Raw genomic sequence first — 24050 nt, forward strand, 5'->3', positions numbered from 1 at the left:
ATTTCTCATAAAATTATTGATCTGGCTTTTCAGGGGGGCAAAAGTACATTTATTTGGATTGGATTGATCTCTTCTGTGACCTTAGAATAAATGCAGATATTTCATCAAGGGGCAGGATTATCTTCATTTTTTACTTCCCATAATGAGGAGCAGCCTTGACTCAGCCCTGGAGTGGCACTTGCCTTCCAGAGCTTGCCTGCCTGTTTCATTGTGGTAGGAAGTGCAGCAGAAGCCCGGGCTGTTCAGATACCAAGAGCAGAGCCACATCCAGGTGGTCTGACTCCCCACTTCAGTCTTCCTTCCCACTGCTCTCCCGCTGGCCCCTTCTGTTTGCTGGCATGCAGGGAAAGACAAGCGAGGAGGGTATGGTTCGGGGCTTTGTTTGTCCTTTCAAATCTGGAGACTGACCTCACTTCCCTGAATTTATTAAGAGTTGCTTCCATTGTGAAATCTTTCATCGTGGGGTTTAGTCCATAGGTAGGTGGTCTTGTCTGACCCCAAGCTTTCCTTTTCATTTCTTCCCAATTAAATATGTGGGTGGTGGCTTCGTGTTAGGATTGATTTATATTGAAAAAGGATCCAATACTTTTTGTTACTGCTTATTTAAGTTTCAGAACTTTGATTTCATATTTTAAATATCCTTGTGTATGTTTTTCACATTTGTTCAATTTCCAAGTGCATTGCGCTCTTCTTGTTTTTGCTAAGAATACCGTCACTGTCACTTCGTCCTCTGATTGTTTTAACCACAAGTTTTATCTGCCTACAGGAGAATATTAAAAAGCGAACCTCCGTACCCCCAAGATATGAGTGCTTTAGCTAAAGACCTAATTCAGCGTCTTCTGATGAAGGATCCTAAGAAAAGATTGGGATGTGGTCCGCGTGATGCAGATGAAATCAAAGAGCATCTCTTTTTTCAGGTGAAAGTTATTGAACAGATCTATGCTCTGCTGATTTCACTGTTCAACATTCTTGGTGAAATGAGTGAACATGGTCTCTTTTGAGTTGTTTTCTCCCTATTTTCATGTACATGGCCTTTTTTTTTTTTTAAGTGACAGGGACCCTTTAGGAAGGATCAAAATTCGACTGGTAAAGACCTAGTGGTCTCTTTCTCCCTAAACTAAGCAGGAGTTGGCAGGGGGCGGCGGGGGGGGGGGGGCGGGGGGGGGGGGATCATAGTAACATTTGATTCTTTACATACTAATTGATTAGAGTTTCTGAGTATTAGCTTCCATTTATGATCACAAGATTTAGGCATATGAACTAAGGAGACTTTTATTATATGTTTTGCTTCTCTCTCAGTTCATGATCCCTGTGTTGTACCTTTTAGATAGTGATTTTATCTCTTCTTTTCCCAGGAGAAATCTCCCTATTTCTTAGTGACATGTCTATAACACATAGAGAATCACTCATTTATTTTCTTTGTACTTGAGAAAGTGCTTTTTCTATTCTAAAGATGCCTAATGAGACCACACCACAGGATACCAATATAGCTGCTCAACTCAGTTTGCTCAATTTTGTACCCAAAAAACCCCAAAAAATGTTAGATAACTGGGGGAAAAAAGTTGAATTGACTGAGTTGGCTGTTTCAATTATTTCAGTCTAAATGGTCAACTTGGGATACTCTGAAATGAGTGAACATGGTCTCTTTTGAGTCTTGATTTCTAATACCTCGAGCTTCTTGCTTTTAAATAATTTCATCATATCAACAAGCATAACCTAAATATTTCTGGTCTAAAGGTACATCCAAGTTTTATTTTTATTCTGCAAACTGAACTTTTACATTATTAGCACCAAAACAAACGAAAATAGCTACCAATGCAAAGAAAAAAACTCTGCTGTAGAGTAAGCTTTCACATTATTTATTGTTTTTAAATATGGAAGAACAAATAGTGATTGAGAGTAAGAATTATCTCTACTTCTGTGCTCAAAAAAAACGCAGTTATTTCAGTCTCCATACATAGCAGCAAATACATTTAGAATAAAATTAATTTCTCAGTATGCACATTTCATAGATGCATGTGGCATAGGAAAGTTAACATTTGAACAAATGATTTCATATATCTTGTTCTGAAGTTTGGCTCAAAAATTAATAAGATAAAATTCAAAAAAGTATTCAAACAAAATATCTCCAATCAGATTTTCCTAGAATTTTTCTCTCCACGATTCCCTGTATTTGTGAATATTACAACATATCCTTCATATTAGAGAAAATTCTTTTCTCTCTAGCTTGGAATAGTAATTTTAGGTTATTTAATTGCCTTGACCTTTTAAATGATATGGAGACTTAAGGAAAAACCAGAATTCTACTTTAAAGACCTAAATGGAGTAGAGGTGGAAAGGGTTATAATAGCATTCAATTTTCTATATAATAAACATTCTCCTGCTAACAACATATTTCTTTAAATTACCTCCTTACTCTAGAAGTTTCTCCTAATGTATGTACAGAAGCCAAGCACAAATCATAAAATGGAAAATATTACAGCCACGGAGGAAAGAACACTAGTAGGAAGTCAAGAGACTGTGTTCAAATCCTGACCCTTCCACTAGCTAATGTTTAAGTGAAATGCTTAATTCTTACTCCCAGGCTCAATTCCCATCTGGGTCGAATAAAGGAGATGAATTAAATGATCTCTAAAACCATTCTAGCTGAAAAATTTGAGCATTCTAACTGAAAAATTCGAGCAACTTAATGATTTTATCTGCATTGCCTCCACAAGAGGGCATAATAAAAACATGTTATGTTAGTTGATTGAACTTACACAATGTCACCAACCTAGAAATGCAGGTTTCACATTTTACCCTCTCTGAAATCAGTAAACATCTTACAGTAGACAACATCTCACTGTTCTAATTGGTAATGCTTTTTCTTTCTTTTTTATTTTTAAAATATATTTTTATTGATTTCAGAGAGGAAGAGGGAGAGAGAGAGAAAGAGAGATAGAAACATCAATGATGAGAGAGAATCACCAATCCGCTGCACTGAGCCTGCAACCTGGGCATGTGCCCTTGACCGGAATCGAACCTGGGACCCTTCAGTCCCCAGGCCAACACTCCATCCGCTGAGCAAAACCAGCTAGGGCTGCTTTTTCTTTCTTAATGGTGCATAATGTATTATCTTACTATCAATGATGACATCTTAGACTTGAAGACATATCTGAATAGGATATCTGTAGGGCGCAGTTTAGTAAAGCATTATCTGATGTTGTGTTAAGTGACAAAAGGAGCATAAAAAAAGAGCAGAGGGTTGCATTTGAGAACTATAAAGCAGCAATTTATCAGACAGTGAGTGTCTGCTATGTGTGGAAAGGGGGCTTGGATTATCCCATGGGAAGAGAAGAGGCAGTGTTTAAGAGGCATGAATACAGTGGAATGAGAAAGAGTGATTCATCAATACGATAGTACCATTTAAGCTTATAGATTTAAGTAAATACATGCCTTGTGCTGAGTTTATTTTCTGATCTGTCCAGATGACCAGGAGGAAAGCTAAGTAACACTGCCTCTAGAGAACAGGCATGTGCCTTTAGACTTCATGGCCATAGTCACCGGGCATCGTAAAGCCCTTCATTAGAGTTTGTTTTATTTTGCTTTGTTTTGTTTTGTTTTGTTTTGGCTTAACCTTTCCCTGGAGGCTCAGAACAAAAGTTACTTTTCTGTTGTCCCTAAAGGTAAACCAGGGTGCCCTGGTGCCCCCTAGAGGACATGATGAGACTCCACGTCAGGCTCTGCTAAGCTGCCATCAGAAAACGTACTCATGCTTATAAATATATATATTTAATCATTACTTTGAAATATATGCCTCTTTCTATGATCAATTAAAATCCTAAGCCGGCTTTGTTATTCTTAGGAAATATATTTCAACTTTGCTGATTTCTATTTTGTACTAACTTTCTTCCTCTGTTTTAGAAAATAAATTGGGATGATTTAGCTGCCAAAAAAGTGCCCGCACCATTTAAGCCAGTCATCCGAGACGAATTAGATGTGAGTAACTTTGCAGAAGAGTTCACAGAAATGGATCCCACCTACTCCCCGGCAGCGCTGCCCCAGAACTCCGAGAGGCTGTTTCAGGTGAGCTCCAGGCTGTGCATGTGCGTTGGCCAGGCATGCTTTGAATCTTCAAAAATTTTAAATACAGAGATTGAAACATTGTTAACTAAAGCCTTATAGTTTGTTAAATAGCAAACATTGTTTATGTGCTTATTTTTTATAGGAAAACTTGATTTTTTATCCCTGAAATTTTATTTCAGTTCAGACTCTTTTATAGAAAACATAATACTACTTTATTTTACCCCTATTTATATAAAAGATTCTTTAGTTCATAAATAATGTTATCTGATTCTTTGTCTTCAGTGAATAATCTTAACTGCTCAAAAAATGTTTAGAAAGGATTTTGTATTGAGAAAAGAATCTTTCTCAGACTTAAGATGAAATATTCTATTAAGTGGCATCATAGCTTCCCTCCTTTGACTTCCACAAATAAGTATGGCTGCACCTGGCCATCCAGACCATGTCTCTGAACATTCGTGACACTAATGTCTAGCACTTGGCTGGGCACATAGTAGGTGTTTAGAAAATGTTCACTGAACTAGTGAATGTTCTAGCCTGAACAGATTAATCATCCATCATTATGTCACTTTTGGTTCAGGACATCCTTCTGCCACTTGATTTTATTCCTTCTCTAAAACTTAATTTTAAATTTAATAAGTCTAAGGAAATAGAATGAGTCAAAAAATTGCTGACTTCGAAACCAACTGGAATGTAACTTGTTTTTTTTTTCTAGTTTGGAAAACAGTGGCACTTGGACCACTTTGCTTAATACCTTAACTCGACCTTTTTTGAGAAGTTAGTTGTGTTTATAAATAAACTTTTATCAGCAATGCAAAGAATTACACCTATGAGTCAGATTTTTGGTGTGAAATAGAGAAGAGGTATTTTTTTTTTTTTTTTTGAGGAGAGGTATTTTTCTGCCTTTAATTTTGAATTGGTTTAGTTCTACCAGAAGATGGCATTATCTCCTTCTGGAAAGCATTTTTCTATTAATTTGAAATAATCTTGCATTTTAGATTACAAATACAATAAAATTAGAATCATCTTACCGAATATTTGAGTGTTTTTTATTATTTTTTCTTGACTTAAGAAAAAATTATTACAGTCTAGTCTATGCTAAACTGGAAAATTGCAAATCTGTATTCTCACCTTTGCTTTTGTCTTTTAGGGCTATTCCTTCGTTGCTCCTTCTATTCTCTTCAAGCCCAACGCAGCTGTTGTAGATCCTCTTCAGTGTCACACAGGAGTGGAACGTCCTGGGGCGACAAATGTTGCCAGGAGTGCAATGATCAAGGTATATAGATGTGGTTAATTAAATGACATATTTATGGTTTAGATCTAATACTGATTAACATTCTCAAGCCCAGTAAACTTATTAGACTTACCATTCAACCAAGGTGTGGTTTTAAGAAATGAATAAATGGAATAGCATTATTTGCCCTAGAGAATTATTAACATCGGTGTGAATGAGCTCCTTTTTACAATCATCAAAAATTATGTGACTTAAATCAATGATATAGATGAACATAGAAATGAGCTAAAGTAAGATGAATTTTAGAAGATGATCCATGCATGTATTCCATTTACATTTATTAACATTAATAATGTCCTATTACTTTGCAGTTTTATTTACCCCGTGTGTGTTACTGATATTTTAAGTTAAATGATGTTGGTCTCCTATCAGGACTCTCCATTCTATCAGCACTATGACCTAGATCTGAAAGACAAGCCATTGGGAGAAGGAAGTTTTTCAATTTGTCGAAAGTGCATACACAAAAAAAGTAACCAAGCATTTGCAGTCAAAATAATCAGCAAAAGGTATGACCATTTCTGGCAGTTTCTCTTATGTATTCACTAGAGGCCTAGTGCATGAAATTCGTGCACTGGGGTGTGTCCCTCAGCCCAGCCCGCACCCTCTCCAATCTGGGACCCCTTCGGGGATGTCTGACTGCCAACTAAACCAGCAGTCGGACATCCCTCTCACAATCCAAGACTGCTGGCTCCTAACCACTCGACTGCCTGCCTGCCTGATTGCCCCTAACCGCTTCTGCCTGCCAACCTGATCACCCTCTAACCACTCCCCTGCTGGCCCAGTCGCCCCAACTGCCCTCCCCTGCTGGCCTGGTCACTCCCAACTGCCCTCCTCTACAGGCCTGGTCGCCCCTAAGTGCCCTCCCCTGCTGGCCTGATCGCCCTCCCCTGCCGGCCATCTTGTGGTGGCCATCTTGTGACCACATGGGGATGGCCATCTTGTGCGAGGGTGTGACAGTCAATTTGCATATTACCTCTTTGTTATATAGGATCCTAGTCTGTGGATTCTATAAATTAAGACTTTTATTTAAAAGGAAATCAACAGTGTATTCAAAGGCTTGTTACCCACAGGTTTGGCCATTTGGCTTCTCAATTGATCCGTTATACTTCTAACTCTAAAAGATATTTTCAGATAAAGGAATCCATTTCAGACATAAATCATAGTATGATAGGCTTTTGATTTTCCTGTGAGAAAACTCCCATGGCAGTGATATTTAATCAAACTGGCAGTGAGTTCAGCAGCTGTTGTCATTCCTATTCGTTGTTTATTTGAAATACTTTTTTAAAAAATAATTATTTAGCAACCTACTGGTAGCATTGAGAGCCAGCAGGTTGTTTTGGAAACTGGTTATTACCTCCATAATCATATATTCTTATTACCAAATTGTCGGGCAAGAAGGGCATCCATTTCTTCGTGTGATTAGCTCTTTTCTGACTCAGAAACAGTCTTTTCTCAGAATAATGCATTGCTTGTTCTGGTGGGTAGTATGACTCATTACTTTCATGGAAACTTCATTCTCATACTTTGACACTTATATTCTGAATACACTGTAAATAAAAACAAAATGAGGTTTGGAGCAGCACTGACATAAAACTTGGCGCAGAGGTTTGTAGAGACTAACTGTTTCATCTCGTAGGATGGAAGCCAATACTCAGAAAGAAATAACAGCACTGAAGCTCTGTGAAGGACACCCCAATATCGTGAAATTGCACGAAGTTTTTCATGATCAGGTAGTCCACAGTCCTCTTCTGTGCATACTAATTCACATTCGAGTTTTTACTTTTTTACCAGCTTTGTTGGTGCTCCTGGGTCAGAGTTAAAAATATGGGACATCCCTAGCCACTACAGAGGGCAGAGAAACCAACCCCTCCACACACTCTCTTCCCCACCCCCAAATCAGTGCAACCTTTCGCTTCTGCGTTTCTCCTTCAGCGGCAGCGGTAGATGACATGGCAGGAGGACAGAAGCCACTGCCGCCGGCCGCGCTGCTAACACCAGTTCAGCTGCTCCCACCGGAGCTCAGTCGCTCAGACCTCTCAGGACTCAGCAATATTCAGCCTTCGACTTTCTTTTTACTTCTAAAATAGAACGTAGAGAACCTTAAGCCTAATTGGAGCAAGCTAAAGTACAAACAGGAAGCAGAAAGGCAAAGAGACTTCCCTTTCATCTTCCCATTCCTGGCTATGTCATGCTGCTCCCTCTTCTACTCCCAGCTCCGATTTTTAACAGAATCCTGACAGACGCATGTACCTTGGGATACAAGAGGAGCGCCATTGTGTCAGGCCCTGTCTCCTCCCCGGTTCCTCCATTGCCACCTTCCAGGGCAGAAATTCCTCTGGGTCTGGGTGGGACACAGCCCTGCTCAAGACAACATGCTGGGCACAAGAGCTAAATCCAGCTAAAACTCCCTTTTAAATTTAATAAATCTAAGGAAATAGACTTTGGTTTTACCAAAGAAGAAACTGGGATTCAGAAGGGTCATGAGACTTGTCCAAGGTCACATAGCAAGTCAGTGAAAACCTCATTGGGAAAGGCTGGTCTCTGGCTCTGGGCCCTCCCCTTGTACTGCGGTAACATCCCTGTCCAAGGACAGCTGTGGCCCACTTCTCTCCACATTGAAATTTCCCCAAGTGCTGCACCCGACAATGATACATCCCGGTGAAACCAGGCAGCAGCAGCATCATAACTGTAAAAACTGCGGCTGTGTGCTATCATACCTCATGTGGTCCAGGCACTGTACCAGACTCTACATGGAGTGTCTTATTCAGTCCCTGCAGTAACTCACTGAGGTAAGCACACGGAAACCCACAGAAGCTAAGGAACAGGGCAGGGTCTCACAGTTTGTAAGTGCTAGTGCTGGGATCTGAACCCAGCCAGCTCAACTTCAGAGCAAGCTTTTAATTACTTTGCTCTACTGCCAAAGGGGAGGCAGAAAGACGTGCTGGTTCTCACATCAGGTGGGTAAGCAAAAAATCATCTCATTGTCTCCTTGCCTTTTGTTCTCATAGCCAGAAAAGGAACATCTTTGTAGCAAGAACTCAGTAGGGAACGCCCTTCCTGCTCCTCTCCTTGCTCCACCTCTTGGGCTCTTCACTTACAGTGGAGGTGGTGCAATCCCTGTCCGGGGTGGGGAGCTTGGGAAGAGCCTGGACCATCTGCTGAAGGCGATGATTCACACATCAATCATGGGATTGGTCGAGGGCCTTCCACACCCACCCCTGTGGTTTTGCAGCTGTCCCCCAGCCACCTCCCAGCCAAGACGTTCAATCTCTGACCTTCCCGCTGATGTCAGATCTCAGGAACTGCATCCCAAATTTTTTAAGTCTCAAGTTATATTTATTAGGTGCTATTTTTAGATTCAAGAGTTACTAGACCATAAATTATCTCATGGTATAATCCTGTAGGGACTAGTATAAACATATTATCATTCCAATACGCAGTTGACATCTTGGGTTGTTTTACCCATGATGGTGACAGGTGGCTAGATTGTCCCCAGTCCATGCAGTCTTGTTTTCTACGACTGGGTGAAATGGATTGCGAGCGGGACTGCACCCTTGACTGTGCTAGAGTATAGTTCATTTTATGGACTAGGATTCGTGCTTTACGACTCTGTTAGTTTCCTATTGCTGCTGTGACAAAGTACCACAAACCTAAACAGTGCAAACACATCACCTGATAGGGCTGGTTCCCTCTGGAGGCCCTAAGGGACAGTCCATTCAGTGGCCTTTTCCACCTTCTAGAGAGGGCCCACTTCCTCGACTTGTAACCCTCCACGCATCACACCCGCCTGCTGCTTCCATAGCCCCATCTCATACTGTGGACTCTGATGGGTGATTGAGGTAGTCTCCCCATCTCCAGATCCTCCTTCACAACGTCAGGGTCCCTTTACCGCACAAGGTAACAGCCACGGGTTCTGCGGAGTAGACTAGAGGCGTCTTGGGAGGGCTGTTAGTCAAGCTGTCACATAAACATTTCTCATTGTCGACATTTTATTTGTAAGGATCCTAAAGGTAGTTCATAGAGGTAAAGTAATATTCCCAGTGTCGTAAGAAAATTGGCATTCAGATCCAGGTTTGACTCCAGTCCCTATCTTTTAAGCCACTATAGAGTAGGTAGGTATTGCCCTCCATTTTTTAAAATATGTTTTTATTGATTTCAGAGAGAGGGAGAGATAGATGCATCAAAGATGAGAGAGAATAAGCTATCAGCGGCCTCCTGCATGCCCCCTAATAGGGATCAAGCCCACAACCCAGGCATGTGCCCTGACCAGAATTGAACAGTGACCTCCTGGTTCATGGGTCAACGCTCAGCCACTGAGCCACACCTGCCAGGCTGCCCTCCATCTTTTTTAAAAGCTCACAGGCATATACTTCAACTTTGACCTTATTTGTCTGATGTAGAAACTCAAATTGGCTTGATCGCTAGTAACCTGAGAACAATTCTCTTACTAAAAGTGTTGTCCACTCTTTTTTTAAAAAATATATTTTTATTGATTTCCGAGAGGAAGGGAGAGGGAGAGAGAGATAGAAACATCAGTGATGAGAGAGAATGTTGATTGGCTGCCTCCTGCACTTCCCCTACTGGGGATTGAGCCTGCAACCTGGGCATGTGCCCTTGACCAGAATCAAACCCAGGACCCTTCAGTCCGCAGGCTGACGCTCCATCCACTGAGCCAAACCGGCTAGGGCAGGTTGTCCACTCTTTACATTTTACCCAATATGTGCAAGATGATGTATTTATAATTGTCTTTTTTATGAAGCAAGTTTTCTGGATTTTGCTAATTCAAAGGGAAACATAAATATTTTGGTTTTTGAGTGACGTTGGTGCTAGGAGTATTGATTTAATATATTTTTAAAACCATATGTGTTAATTTGAGGGCTAATATTATTCCTTTGCTTTTTGATAGCTATGTTATTTTCTTTATGGAAAGCCTACTAAGTATATAACTGATTAAACTAATTAAGATAATGCCATTTGGATCAAAAGCAGTTATTTAAAAAACAACAACCTACAGTAAGTTATGGGTGTTGGCCATCGGTATTGCCAGGAACTCTAAAGCTTATCTGTTAAGCCCTAACAGGAGGTTTAAAGTGGCATCATCAAACAATGCCTTTTATCAGGAATCTTGTATATTATTTAAAGCAGCCAATTTTACATTATCAGTGCTAGATCACACTTTAACAAGAAAGATATGTAAGCTTGATAGAGAGGGTTAGAATGAAATTCAAATGAAAGAATCCATCAAGAGAAGAATATATAAAGACTGCACTGCAGTACTTGAAATTTTCCATTACCAAAATAGAATTCTAAAAAAGCCACAGTACCCTTCAGCTCTTTCTTCTAAAACACAGGATTGCTGTTGATGACTGCAACAAAGGATTATTTAAATTTACTGGTGATAGTTTATAGTCAATAAATGTTTCATATGTTAATACATTTTTCTTCATTAAGGCCCTCCACATTCTTCTTTGTTTTCTAGCTTCACACTTTTCTAGTTATGGAACTTCTGAACGGGGGAGAGCTGTTTGAACGCATTAAGAAAAAGAAGCACTTCAGTGAGACCGAAGCCAGCTACATCATGCGGAAGCTGGTTTCAGCTGTGAGCCACATGCACGACGTCGGAGTGGTGCACAGAGACCTGAAGCCTGAGGTATAGAAGAACACATTCTCTCACATTGCTCCATCCAGCCTCATTATTAACTATCCCCCAGATATGTGGGCTTTCTTACTTTCAGGACTTTCTGCTAAATACATACCTGGAAATACCATGTTTCTTGGATTTTTTTATTTTCTATTTCAGCCTAAAATAAATTCGTCTTTTTTTTTTTTGCCCGCTGATCATCTTGAGGTTATATTTGTAAGTGTGAGAGCCTTTTATGGGAGAAATACTTTATGCAACAGTTGTGGACTAAAAATAGCAATGGAAATTTTTGTAGCAGAAAATAATATCCCCTCTATATCTATACCATTTTAGAGGGGTTTTTTAAACAATTTTTATATATATTTTTAAATTGATTTTTAGAGATAAGAAGGGAGAGGGATAGAGAGATAGAAATATCCATGAGAGAGAAACATTGATACACACCCCCTAGTGGGTATCAATCCCGCAACCCCGGCATGTGCCTTGATCGGGTATTGAACCAGTGAGCTCATGGTTCATGGGTCGACACTCAACCACTGAGCCACACTGGCCGGGCTAGAGGCGGGTTTTTAGTGGTATATTTTGAATGCTTATTTTTCACATTTGTAATCAAATCAATTAGCTCATGAATAGGAACGTATATAATTCTGTTCTAAATATTAAGCACAAAGAATGATCTTGGTTTAATCAGTTACACCATCCTTATATGTGCTCTTCTTTGCTCATGTACTTATAGAACTGTGTAGCGGTGCAGAAATAGCAGCCTTTTCACATATCTTTTCATTAAAAGGTTAAGAAGGTTCTAGCTCAGAATGATCCCTTTTTAGTATCAAAAGTAAGAAAGTTCCTCCCTTTCAGAAAACCATCAAAATAATAATGAAAATTTAAAAGCAAAACCCAGTAATTTATAAAATAATAACAATGAGTCATCCTTTACCCTATGCAAAATTGTACATATTTTCTCTTTAAAATGGAACATCATTTTTATTACCCGTGTGATTATAGTGCATTTTAAGTATATTTAAAATTAATTTTTTGGTGTTTATTTTTTGTGTTAAACCACAAAAGAATATTTCTCAAAAAAAGCACCATTTTTGCCTTATATTTAAGTACCTTGGATTATTGACATGAAGAGGATGTTTTTAAAAATCAAATTATGTGCATTCAAATATAACTGACCAATTTCTAAAGTATTTAAACTTCAGCCTATGTATTTCTTTTTCCAACCCTCTCCTGAGGACATGCTCACTGATTTTTAGAGAGAGAGAGAAACATTGATGTGAGAGAGAAACATGCATCGACTGCCTCCTGTACACACCCCGACTGGGGATTGAACCCACAACCTAGGTTTGTGTCCTGACTGAGAATTGAACCTGTGGTCTTCCAGTGTACGGCACGATGCTCCAGCCAACTGAGCCCATTGGCCAGGGCCAGTCTATGTATTAGATATTACTGTTATTCTTATTACTAGTGGTTCATCAAAACTACATTTGCTTTACGAACTTGCAACTATGACAGCTACCCCTCTGCTTCCTTCATCATAGTTCTCACTCTCCTACAGAACGCCCACTGAAAATATGGCGCTCTGTGCATCGGAGATTAGCTGTCTATTTTTAAATGTGAAAGCACACCACTTAAATGTTTTCTTGATAGACAAGGAACAAGCATGTAATTTTCTTAGGTTGAAAAGATCTGTTCCATGAGTGTATAGAATTCGTTTTCACATGTTTTATTCTTTGATAACTGGCCATCTGTTATCTCATGAGCCTCAAACGATGCAACTGTCCCTCCAGCAGGATTTAGTTTGCCTTCCTAGTTCACTGATACTTAATTCTTCTTTTGTTAGAAAACTTTCCTCTCACATAGTCGTTTGAAATGAAGACTTGTCAGATTATTTACGATATTCTACTACAGTTGTAATTCTAAATCAAAATTATTTTTTAGAGAAATGAAAATGTACCTTTGTACTAACATTTTCATAACAAAAGAGCTTTCACTTTGACTTTTAAATGGAAGAGTATATTATTTCCAAACTAAGCATTTAATCCTTTTCCCAGTGATGTAGCATTTTAAGATCTGATTCTGTATCTCTTGGTAGATATTTATGTGGCACTCATTTTCTGCTTAGGCAAAATCCTAAATTCTAGGTGAGAATCAGATAAATTTAGAAGCTGGCTGACATTCTTATAAGCTGCTTTGTATTTCTGAAATTGGTTCCCATAGTCTTAAAAGATGAAGAAAAATTCTATCAAATTCGTTTCAGGCAGAGCTTGAGACGAAGATACAAGGAGATCGAATTGTTACTCCCTCCCATTCCTGACTGTTGACACCCCACTCCTCTTAGAGTTGGGAGAGGAGGAGAGAGGGGCACGCTACATCCCCTCCATTTCCAGGACTAAGATCCAGGGAGTCCACTGCCATTCTTGATAAGGAATAAACTGGAGTCATTCTCAGAGATCAAGTAGCTCAGTGACCAGGGGCCAGGTGTGCTTGTCTCCCTGCCCTGCCTGAGGCGCAGCACCTTCCCGGGGGCGGAGCTCCGGAGTCATCTGCTGAGGACGGCTCTCAAGTACAAGCCGTGAACCCCACCCGTGACTTCAATTGTGGTGAAGCCTTACATGTAACTATGTAATTATATTCCCATTTTCATTCCATCTCAAATTCACGACTGGGTGGTGTCTCTGAATGAAGAAAAGGCTCACGCGAGCCATCTTGGAAGGGAGGTTGGTGGAGAAAGTAGAACGCAAACACAGAGTTCCAGGAAAGCCTAGAAGAGGCTCTGACGTCAGAGGAGACACGATGCAGTCGACAAATGTTTCCCGTGACATTCATTGTCAGGTTGAAATAACACAAAACATGTCGGAGCAGAGAACAACAGTACCCTGAGGTCCAGCTCCCAGCCCCTCCCGGTCAGACCCTCTCTGTGCCGGAACCCAGTATTGACATGATTTACCTAAATGGCATCACCAACCCCGTGACGTTTTAGTGAGAGCCTGATGTGAGCGTTTGTGTCTTGCAGAATTTACTGTTCACTGATGAACATGACAACTTGGAAATTAAAGTAATTGACTTCGGGTTTGCGCGCTTAAAGCCGCCTGACAATCAGCCTCTCAAGACCCCGTGCTTCACCCTCCACTACGCTGCCCCCGAGCTCTTGAACCAGAACGGCTACGACGAGTCCTGCGACCTCTGGAGCCTGGGCGTCATTCTGGTGAGTGCATTCCAGTGGAGCCTGGCGCCTCGTCCGCTCGCAGGTGTCCTCTTACCTGCCCCTCTCTCTGCTGGTTTTCCTAAAGTCATGACAAAATCGGCAAGTTGGTTTCTCTCCCGTTAGAGGCCTGACGGAAGGCTGTTTCCTTTTCTTAAAATTTGCATTGGAGAAATGTAGGAATTTTGATTTTGGTTTATTTTGAAATATTTAAGGCAGCTGTGTTTTGTGTGAATAAGAGTTATATATTGTGTTTTTAGAAGGACAGTGTATTTTCAAAAGATATGCATGTTAGATATAATGTAAAAATAGCTAAGTGACTCAGTAGAAATATTCTTTGAGCCCTAGCGTGTTTGGCTCAGTGGATAGAGCATTGGCCTGCGGACGGAAGGGTCCTGGGTTTGATTCCTGTCAAGGGCACATACCTCAGTTGCAGGCTCGATCCCCACCTCTAGTTGGGACGCATGCAGGAGGCAGCCAACCAATGTATGTCTCTCACATCGATGTTTCACTATCTCTCTCTCTCCCCCTCCCTTCCACTCTTTCTCAAAATCAATAGAAAAATATTCTCAGGAGAGAATATATATATTCTTTGAGGTTTTGAGACTAAAGATGTAATTAAAGAATATCATTTAGGAAAAATTACAAGTTAATAGTAGAATTATAAATGTTTATAGTGACTGATAGTGATCCTGGTCAGCATGCTTTTCACAAAATGTCCTTGGCTGCAGTGATCAGAAAGGGAACATTAAGCTAGCAAGATCTGGGTGTGTTTTTTCTTCAAAATAACTTTACTTTTTATGCATATAATGTGTAATGCAGCGGTTCTCAACCTGTGGGTCGCGACCCCTTTGGCGGTCGAACGACCCTTTCACAGGGGTCGCCTAAGACCATCCTGCATATCAGATATTTACATTACGATTCATAACAGTAGCAACATTACAGTTATGAAGTAGCAACGAAAATAATTTTATGTTTGGGTCACAACATGAGGAATTGTATTTAAAGGGCCAGAAGGTTGAGAACCACTGGTGTAATGCATGATCCTAGGGAGAAATTTTCAGAGGCTACAGAAAGAGAAGAAAAAAGTGAGATCACTGGTAATCTCATCACAGAGATGGTCTCCCTCTCCCTCTAATCCCTTGCCCCGCCCCACCATGCTGTGTATTCCTCATGTCTTTCTATAAGCTTTTCTATAGACGTGCATATATACTTGGGTTTTTTAAAATGAGAGGATAGTATACACGTAGTTTGAGTCTCAAAAGCTTATTTAACCATTTACTAATGAGAAGTTAGCATTTTCCAGTTTTTTCACTAATTTTAAACTATACACATGAATATTGTTTATATATGTGCTTACATTTGTCTCACCATTTGTTTAGGATAGATTTCTAGGAGAAGGGTATACACATCTTTATTTTGAAATCTATGCCTGGATTTCCTTCCAGAAGGTTTTTTGTATCTTCTCCGAACTATATGCAAATACATGGAAGACTATCAATTTCAGTCTTAAATTGTTTCCTGCTGTTGTCATTTGCATGCATTTCTCTGATGAATGTTGTCTACGCATCTTTTCATGTATCTGGACATTTGTACTTTTCTCTTAGGAATTGCTGTGTGTGAGCTTTGCCCACTTTCCTGTGGGGACTTTTTCTTACTGGATTTGAAAGCTCTGTTAAGGTTTTTAATCTTTTGTCGGCCATTATATTGGAAATGTTTTTCTGGTTTGTCCTTTGTTCCACAACTTTGTTTAGAGTAATATGAGATTTTAATTTTGTTTTCAGAGGGATTTAAATAGAAAAGATTTTTTAAAATTTCTATGTAGTAAGATCTGTCAGTCTGTTGTTTTATGGAACCTGCTCTGATTCAGATTGTCACTCTACCCCAACCCTAGATTATAAAAATATCCTCCTAAATTTCCCTCTAGAATTATATTTTATTTTTATACTTTAACCAGCACTCCATCTGGGGTTTATTTTGGTGTCAGCTTGCTTTCCCCTAATGGCTAGCCAGGTGTCCCTGCAGGATGGCTCCTCTTTTAGTTTAAGTTTCACATGGGTTTTATTTCAGTAATTCTAAGTCATCTTTATAATTTTCAAACTAAAATTTATGAATCAGATTTTTAAAATAAAAATAAACAACTAGCTTCTATAGACTTGAGAGTTTTATTTAGGGACTTAAACATTAGTAGCACTCTCCTGAAAAAAATATGTCTAAATAAAAAAGAACCTTTCGACGGGAGTTTGCTGCCTCGAACAACCACTTCAAAAATACAACTAAAAGACGGAACGGACATCATCCAGAACCACAGGAAAGCTGGCTGAGTGGATGTTCTACAACTAGGAGGAAAGAGAAAAGCATACCGAGGCTCAGAGGAGGCGCAGTGCTGAAGTAAAATACTAAGGTTCGGAGTGCATGTGGAGCGGGCTGGAGGCTGAGGGCGCGGTTGTTTTCAATCGGGAGGGAGTCTCAGGCTCTGAGCTCCAGTTCCGGGCGAGTCTCTAGGACCCAGACTCATACGGGAGAAGCGGGACTGTCTGGCATCGCTCAGAACCCTAGGGCAGCTTTCTCTCCGTGGGGCTTGCAGCGACTACTGGGACACTGAGAAGCAGAGCCTCTGAGGGCAAGACTGAGAGCAGCCATAATTGCTAACCCCGCCCTGTTGATCCCGTGGGACCCGCCCCGCCCAAGCCCTGCAGGGAGGCTTTTGCTGGATAGCCTCAGGCAAAGGCTAGATTAGCACCTCCCTAGAGATCCAGGAGCCAGGAAGCCCAGAGGTCAGAGTGGGACCATCCAGCTTTAAGCTCCGTGGAACCATAAAAGACACACTCAGGAGGCAGACTCAGTGAGCACCAAAGCCCCATTGAAGCAAGTCTAGCCCCAGAGGGGTGTCTCCAGCACAGAAGTTCTCCCACCGCAGACACAGCTGATTCTCACAGCCAATTGACCTGGAGGTCAATTCCTCACAGTGATAACTACAACAATCAAGGCTTAACCACAACAAGACTGTGCACAAAGCCCACAAGGGGGTGCACCAAGAGTGTCTACCTTAGGTAATTGGGACACTTAGCACAGAAAGGCATTCTATCGACACAGCAAAGCATAAAAAAATGCCGAGACAAAGAAACAGGACACAAACGACAGAATTGGAGGAAAGCAAACTGTTGGATATAGAGTTCAAAACCACAGTTTTAAGGTCTTTAAAGAACTGTTTAGAAGCCCTCGAAAAGACTGGTAAGACCGCCGATAAATGTAGTGAGATCCTCAAGAAATCTAATGAGACCCTTGATGTTGTGATAAAGGACCAACTAGAAATTAAGCATACACTGACTGAAATAAAGAATATTATACAGACTCCCAACAGCAGACCAGAGGGTCGCAAGGATCAAGTCAAAGATTTGAAATACGAAGAAGCAAAAAACACCCAACCGGAAAAGCAAAATGAAAAAAGAATCCGAAAATATGAAGATAGTGTAAGGAGCCTCTGGGACAGCTTCAAGCGTACCAACATCCGAATTATAGGGGTGCCAGAAGATGAGAGAGAGCAAGATATTGAAAACCTATTTGAAGAAATAATGACAGAAAACTTCCCCTACCTGGTGAAAGGAATAGACTTCCAAGTCCAGGAAGCGCAGAGAACCCCAAACAAAAGGAATCCAAAGAGGACCACACCAAGACACATCATAATTAAAATGCCAAGAGCAAAAGACAAAGAGAGAATCCTAAAAGCAGCAAGAGAAAGAAAATCAGTTACCTACAAGGGAGTACCCATACGACTGTCAGCTGATTTCTCAACAGAAACTTTGCAGGCCAGAAGGGAATGGCAAGAAATATTCAAAGTGATGAATACCAAGAACCTACAACCAAGACTACTTTATCCAGCAAAGCTATCATTCAGAAGTGAAGGCCAGATAAAGAGCTTCACAGATAAGAAAAAGCTAAAGGAGTTCATCACCACCAAACCAGTATTATATGAAATGCTGAAAGGTATCCTTTAAGAAGAGGAAGAAGAAGAAAAAGGTAAAGATACAAATTATGAACAACAAATACACATCTATCAACAAGTGAATCTAAAAATCAAGTGAATAAATAATCTGATGAACTGGTGATTGTAATAGAATCAGGGACATAGAAAGGGAATGGACTGAATATTCTTGGGGGGGGCGGAGAAAGGGGTGTGGGGGTGAGTGAAGAGATTAGACAACAATCGTGCACCTATGGATGAGGACAGTGGGTGGGGAGTGAGGGCAGAGGGTGGGGTTGGAACTGGGTGGAGGGGAGTTATGGTGGGAAAAAAGAGTAACTAATGTAATAATCTGAACAATAAAGATTTAATTAAAAAAAAAAAAAAAAAAAAAAGAACCTTTCATTTTTTTGTAATAATGTAAGATTATCCCCTGTAAAAGAACCTTACTTTAAATATAAGCCAATTAAATCATCATCCTTTTTACGGTTCTAAAATATCGTCTTAGAGCTTCTGAATGCTGTCTCTATGGAAACAACTTTGTGTGATGGTATGGACAGAAGCCGTGCTTCTCTCTAGATCTCACAGGTTTTTAAGAGAAACGGGACAGAGAAGCGGTTAAATGATGCCACAGGGAAGCAGTCACCATATCCAGACTGTGTGCAGTTCCACAGGACAAACAACCCCGTTTCTCCAGCAAATAAATTATAAGAAAAATAGCGTGGGAACTTATAGATTAAATGACACTTTAAAAAGGGGACATCTGTAATACTTTCAACAATAAAGATTTTTTTAAATATATTTTATTGATTTTTTACAGAGAGGAAGAGAGAGGGATAGAGAGCTAGAAACATCGATGAGAGAGAAACATTGATCAGCTGCCTCCTGCACACCTCCCACTGGGGATGTGCCCGCAACCAAGACACGTGCCCCCGACCGGAATCGAACCTGGTACCCCCCAGTCCACAGACTGACGCTCTATCCACTGAGCCAAACCGGCTAGGGCTCAACAATAAAGATTTTTAAAAAGACAAGAAACAGTGTTTGCATTTTACTTGAATTCTGATTCAAGCAAATTCTAATTTCAATTCTATTTATTAAATTCAACCTAAAGCTAACTCATACAGATGTGATTATAATATACAAGGCATATAACATAATTGGAGAAATTTGAATATGGAATTGTACAAAGGAATCACTGCTAATTTTTTTAGGTAGATAATGGTGTTGTGATTGTGGTTTTTAAAAATCCTCGCCCTTTAGAGATGCATAATGAAACACAGATGAAAAATAAAGTGAACACCTGCATTAAATTGTCAAGAAAAAAGAGTGCTTTGCAAATGTTTCCACATAAATGAATGCATATCTCCTGCAGATCTGAGACAAAGCCTGAATTATCCCATAGCAAGCCCAAAGCTTATTTGGAGTCTCCTGATTTGCCTTAGAAATCTATGGTCCTTTTGCATATTGCATCTAGAAAATATGGATGCGGATATTTTAATATGAAAATAATTTCTATTACCCCCACTGACTAAAACAAATACTTCAGGAAGATGCATCACATGTGGCTTTGATCGCAACCCAGTCTACCTCATGGACATGTAGGATGTTAATTAGCATAGAGCTTACCCACTGCCTGGTCTGCCCAGGGCTGAACAAAGTACTGCAGACAGCACTTATTTTCTCACAGTTCTGGGGTTGGCAAGTGCACTGTCCAGGGGCCAGGATGGGGATATCCTCACATACCCTTTCCTCTCGTTCTCAGGGAGAGTGAGCAAGCTCTAGGTGCATCTTTTGGAAAGGACACTCTTCCTGTTTAGTCAGAACCCCACCCCATGACCTCATTTAACTTAAATTACCTCCATATAGGCCCTTTCTCTAAATACAGTCACACAGAGGGTTGGGTCTTCGACATATGAATTTTGGAGGCACACACATTCAGTGTATGACACAGCATTTAGAAACTGTAGGACAGATGAGCTACTGCTGCCTGCTGCTCCCCTGTTTGCAAGTCTCATGGGGACCCTTAGAGTTTAGGAGAAAGAAAGCAGAAGTACACGCCTGAGGAAAGGGGTGCACGGTGTGCTCAAGAGAGAGCACACAGGGTCCTTTGTCTTGAGGGTTCTTACCTCTTTCCTAAAGGTGGGAGTTTTAGGGGAGTTCTCAGGGGAGGGTCTCAGCAGAATATTCAGTAATTTGCCAGGTGTGTCCTTTAATATGCTGGTGCATCAAAGTGAGCAGATAGGAGAGTAGGGATCCTTTTCTGGTCAGCTTCACTGCTTTATTGTTATCTTGGATTTGTCTGTCTCTAACTGTGCTTTTTTGATATTTATTCCCCTGACTTCATCCATCCTGGGGTTTGGCTGGCACTAATGGCACCAACTGGGTCTCTGTGATCTCTCTTCCTGACCAGGGTGATCTAAGCTACTCACTGTCTGATTGGGGAGGAGAGGTGTAAACTATTTGCTCCTAAGTGTCTTTGGTTAGAGAAGATAAGATCTTGCGATTTATTAGCAGGCTGTTAATTGCTCAGCCTTATTTAACTATTTTGTCTCCTGTTCCCTCATTCCACTCGCCAGGAATTGTCCTACCTTCTTACTGCCCTGCCTCAGCAGAGCTGCTTTTCACAGTGCACGGATTCATGCACCGGTGGGGTCCCTCGGCCTGGCCTGCAGGGATCGGGCTGAAACTGGCTCTCCGACATCCCCTGAGGAGTCCCGGATTGCAAGAGGGTGGTTCTCGGGTGACACACCCTGGAATCGGGCTCCCTCCTCTCTGGTTCCGGTGCGTCACCTGAGAACCGCAGATGCCAAGTCACTGCAGCTTGGCATCTCCTGCTTTGAGTGTCTGCCCCTGGTGGTCAGTGCGTGTCATCACTACTGGTAGGAGTGTCTGCCTCCTGGCGGTCATTGTGCGTCATAGCTACCGGTCGGATGCTTAGGCTTTTATATGTATAGATTTATCACCTTGCCTGAGAATTTCCATCTTTCTTGAGAGCCAGCGTGTCAGAACTGCTTCACCATCTTTGCTATCATGAGAGTGCACCTGCTTGTCAGACAGATGACCAGGGAAGAAAAAAGGCTGTTGCTCCTAGTCGCTGGGAGTCTCTACAGTTCCATGCCTCCTATTTAGGGCTCTCCTCTCAGCGTCCCTCCCAACCAACTGGCGCTACCACCCTTCTCACCACGTGGTTCTCTGGTCTGCGCACAGACATGGTTACTACCTAACTACCAGCCCGCCCACTGCCGTCTGCAGCTCCCTTCACCCCTGCAAGCCTGTAAGTCGCTCAGCAAGCTGAGAGCAGACCCTCCAAGAAGTTTAAGGAGGGTCTTAAACTTTTGTAGCCTTTCAAAAATCCAGTCTTTGCTACAAAGACAAGACTTAGCTTTTTGGTCTTCCTGTTGACTTTTTATTTTATTTATTTTTATTTATTTATTTTTTTTTGAGAGAGAGATGTCAATTTGTTGTCCCACTTTTTATGCATTCATTGGTTGCTGCTTGTATGTGTCCTGACCGGGCATCAACCCACAGCACTCTAACCAACTGAGCTATGTGGCCAGGGCTCTATTGACTTTTTATCTTTCATGTAAAATTTCAAATGTGGCTACAGTGAAATAAGGTGACTATAGAAAGTTGATCACATTTAACCCAACAATGAGAAAAATAAAATTAAAATTGGGATAATTACAAATAAAATAAAGAAGGCCAAATAAAAAATTTTTTTAAGTTCTTATCCATAGTTAATATCCTAAGGAAAGGCTATGGAATTGGATAGAAAAAATAGTTATTCAGGGTTCTGCTGTCTTTAAATTTTCTGTTAACCTTAACACCCTCTTTTTCAAACAGAGTATCCCTTTTTCATTCTTGTTCTGAAAATAGTTATACTAGAGGCCCAATCCACAAAATCCGTGCAAGAGTAGGTCTTCCTTTCCCCAGCTGCCGGCACCGGCTTCCCTCTGGCACCTGGAACCCAGCTTTGTCCAGAAGGACGTCCAGTCTAATTAGCAAATTACACTTTTATTATTATAAATAAATGGTTTTAAATCTTGATGTCATAATAAGTCATTCCTCTTTATTTACAAGTATTTGAAAGGTGTTGGTTGTTTCAGCGATAGAAGCCACATAATCTTTTAAACCCAGTAATGCCAATCATAATAAACTGTTGAAACATTCTTTGTTTCTTTTTTTCTCGATAGTATACAATGTTGTCTGGGCAAGTTCCATTCCAATCTCATGACAAAAGTTTGACATGCACCAGTGCAGTGGAAATCATGAAGAAAATCAAAACGGGAGATTTCTCCTTTGAAGGAGAAGCCTGGAAGAATGTATCCCAAGAGGCTAAAGATTTGATCCAAGGTAAGAATCTAAGGAAATTTTGTTATGCGCTGTGCAGAGATTGAAGTGGAGTCATGCCATTACACATATGTTTGTTCATTACTCAAGGAGTCTGTGTTCTAAAAGGCTTCCAGGCTGCTGTCTTGTGCCATTTCTTCTTATCAGAACATTCTCCCTCAGTGATCCTATCCACTGTCTCCACACGAACTAGCACTTGGATCCACCAGCATCCCAGTCTGGCACCTCCACATCGAACCTGCACTCTTTGTTGTTGTTGTTAAACCTCACCTAAGGATATTTTTCCCATTGATTTTTAGAGAGTGGAAGGTAGTGAGGGAAAAGGAGAGACAAACATTGATGTGTGATAGAGACACATTGATTGGTTGCCTCCCGCATGCACCCCAACCGGGGCTGGGGATTGACCCTGCAACCCAGGTCCTTGCCCTTGACTGGGAATCAAACCTGAGACCCTCCTGTGTGCAGACCAACGGTCTAACCACTGAGCACACCGGCCAGGGCCGAACCTGTACTTTTTTACTCTCCTTTCTCCCAAATGTGTGCCTCCTCACATCTCCCTCTTTTGCACTGCCAAGGAGCCAGGCCACCAAAACAGAAAGCCAGACACTTACTAGCTCCCAGCTGCTGGGGTCCAATCCCAGCGGGTCCAGGGGTCCCCAAAGGTGTGGACGGAGTCGGGGAAGAAGGAATGACACGAAGATAGCCTTCAGTTGATCAGCAGCCTAGTCAGGACCTCTAGCCAGGATCTCCAGCCAAAGTTCTGGTCGGAGTTCTGGTTAGGAACTGATGAGGATCTGATGAGGATCTGATGTTTATTGTCTTGTTACATCCGTATTTATACCAGCCCATTTTAATCCTGTCAATTTCTATTACAAAGGTTAGGGCGTTTCTTATCTCCATTCCAGGGAGTAAAGATTATGTAGTTTAACTACCCGCCTGACACTTAATTAAGGGGTTGTATCCCCTCCCTAACCTCAGGGAAAAATCCCTACCTGGGGAAACAACCTTTCTCAGAGAGGTGACCTTGGTTAAAACACATGGCACTAAAGGGAGCAAACATATTAAGAACAGTATGCTATATACGCCAGGTCCATTGAAACATATGCTGTGCAGATGTTTCTTTCCTGCAGCAACTGTGTCAAGCAGCAAGGATGGACCGGCTTCCGGCACCCAGCCTTCCTCGCCTTCCACAGCCAGTCACTGCTTCCTGCGGGTTCAGTATCCCTCCTCCCACCCCTCTCCCCTTTCACGTGGCCGCCACCTTAGTCCTCATCACCATTTCTCTCCTAAGATCCTACAACATTCTTCCAACTTGTCTCACTTCCTCTCACATCACCTGCCCGTCATCCATCGGCAGAGTGACCTTCCTAATGTCCAGATGTGCTCATGTCTCTGTTAAAAATCCTTCAGAGAATCCACTGACCTCAGGTCACGCCCCATCACAGCACATTGAAAACTCAAGGCCCTTCACGACCGGGCCCTGCCTGCCTCTGCCGTTGTGAACACTTGATTCCTCAGTTGTGTCAAG

The 24050-nt window shown here is 41.2% G+C and overlaps 1 protein-coding gene across 7 annotated transcripts in view; it reads left to right on the forward strand.

Moving 5' to 3' along the window:
- RPS6KA5 (ribosomal protein S6 kinase A5) overlaps positions 1 to 24050 on the forward strand; it is a 121752-nt gene that overhangs the window by 93700 nt on the left and 4002 nt on the right. For 6 of the 7 annotated variants that reach the window (XM_070414863.1, XM_070414873.1, XM_070414890.1 and 3 more), the window contains 8 exons: positions 767 to 917; positions 3904 to 4065; positions 5213 to 5338; positions 5729 to 5862; positions 6993 to 7086; positions 10836 to 11006; positions 14017 to 14208; positions 22366 to 22525. In XM_070414863.1, the coding sequence (XP_070270964.1) occupies positions 767 to 917; positions 3904 to 4065; positions 5213 to 5338; positions 5729 to 5862; positions 6993 to 7086; positions 10836 to 11006; positions 14017 to 14208; positions 22366 to 22525 (1190 nt within the window). The remainder of the gene's footprint in view (positions 1 to 766; positions 918 to 3903; positions 4066 to 5212; positions 5339 to 5728; positions 5863 to 6992; positions 7087 to 10835; positions 11007 to 14016; positions 14209 to 22365; positions 22526 to 24050) is intronic. The other variant, XM_070414883.1, reaches the window with a different exon arrangement.

The sequence above is a fragment of the Myotis yumanensis genome, unplaced genomic scaffold (assembly GCF_028538775.1).
Source record: "Myotis yumanensis isolate MYYU_CA2020_CCGP unplaced genomic scaffold, mMyoYum1.0.hap1 SCAF_1, whole genome shotgun sequence".
NCBI lineage: Eukaryota > Metazoa > Chordata > Mammalia > Chiroptera > Vespertilionidae > Myotis > Myotis yumanensis.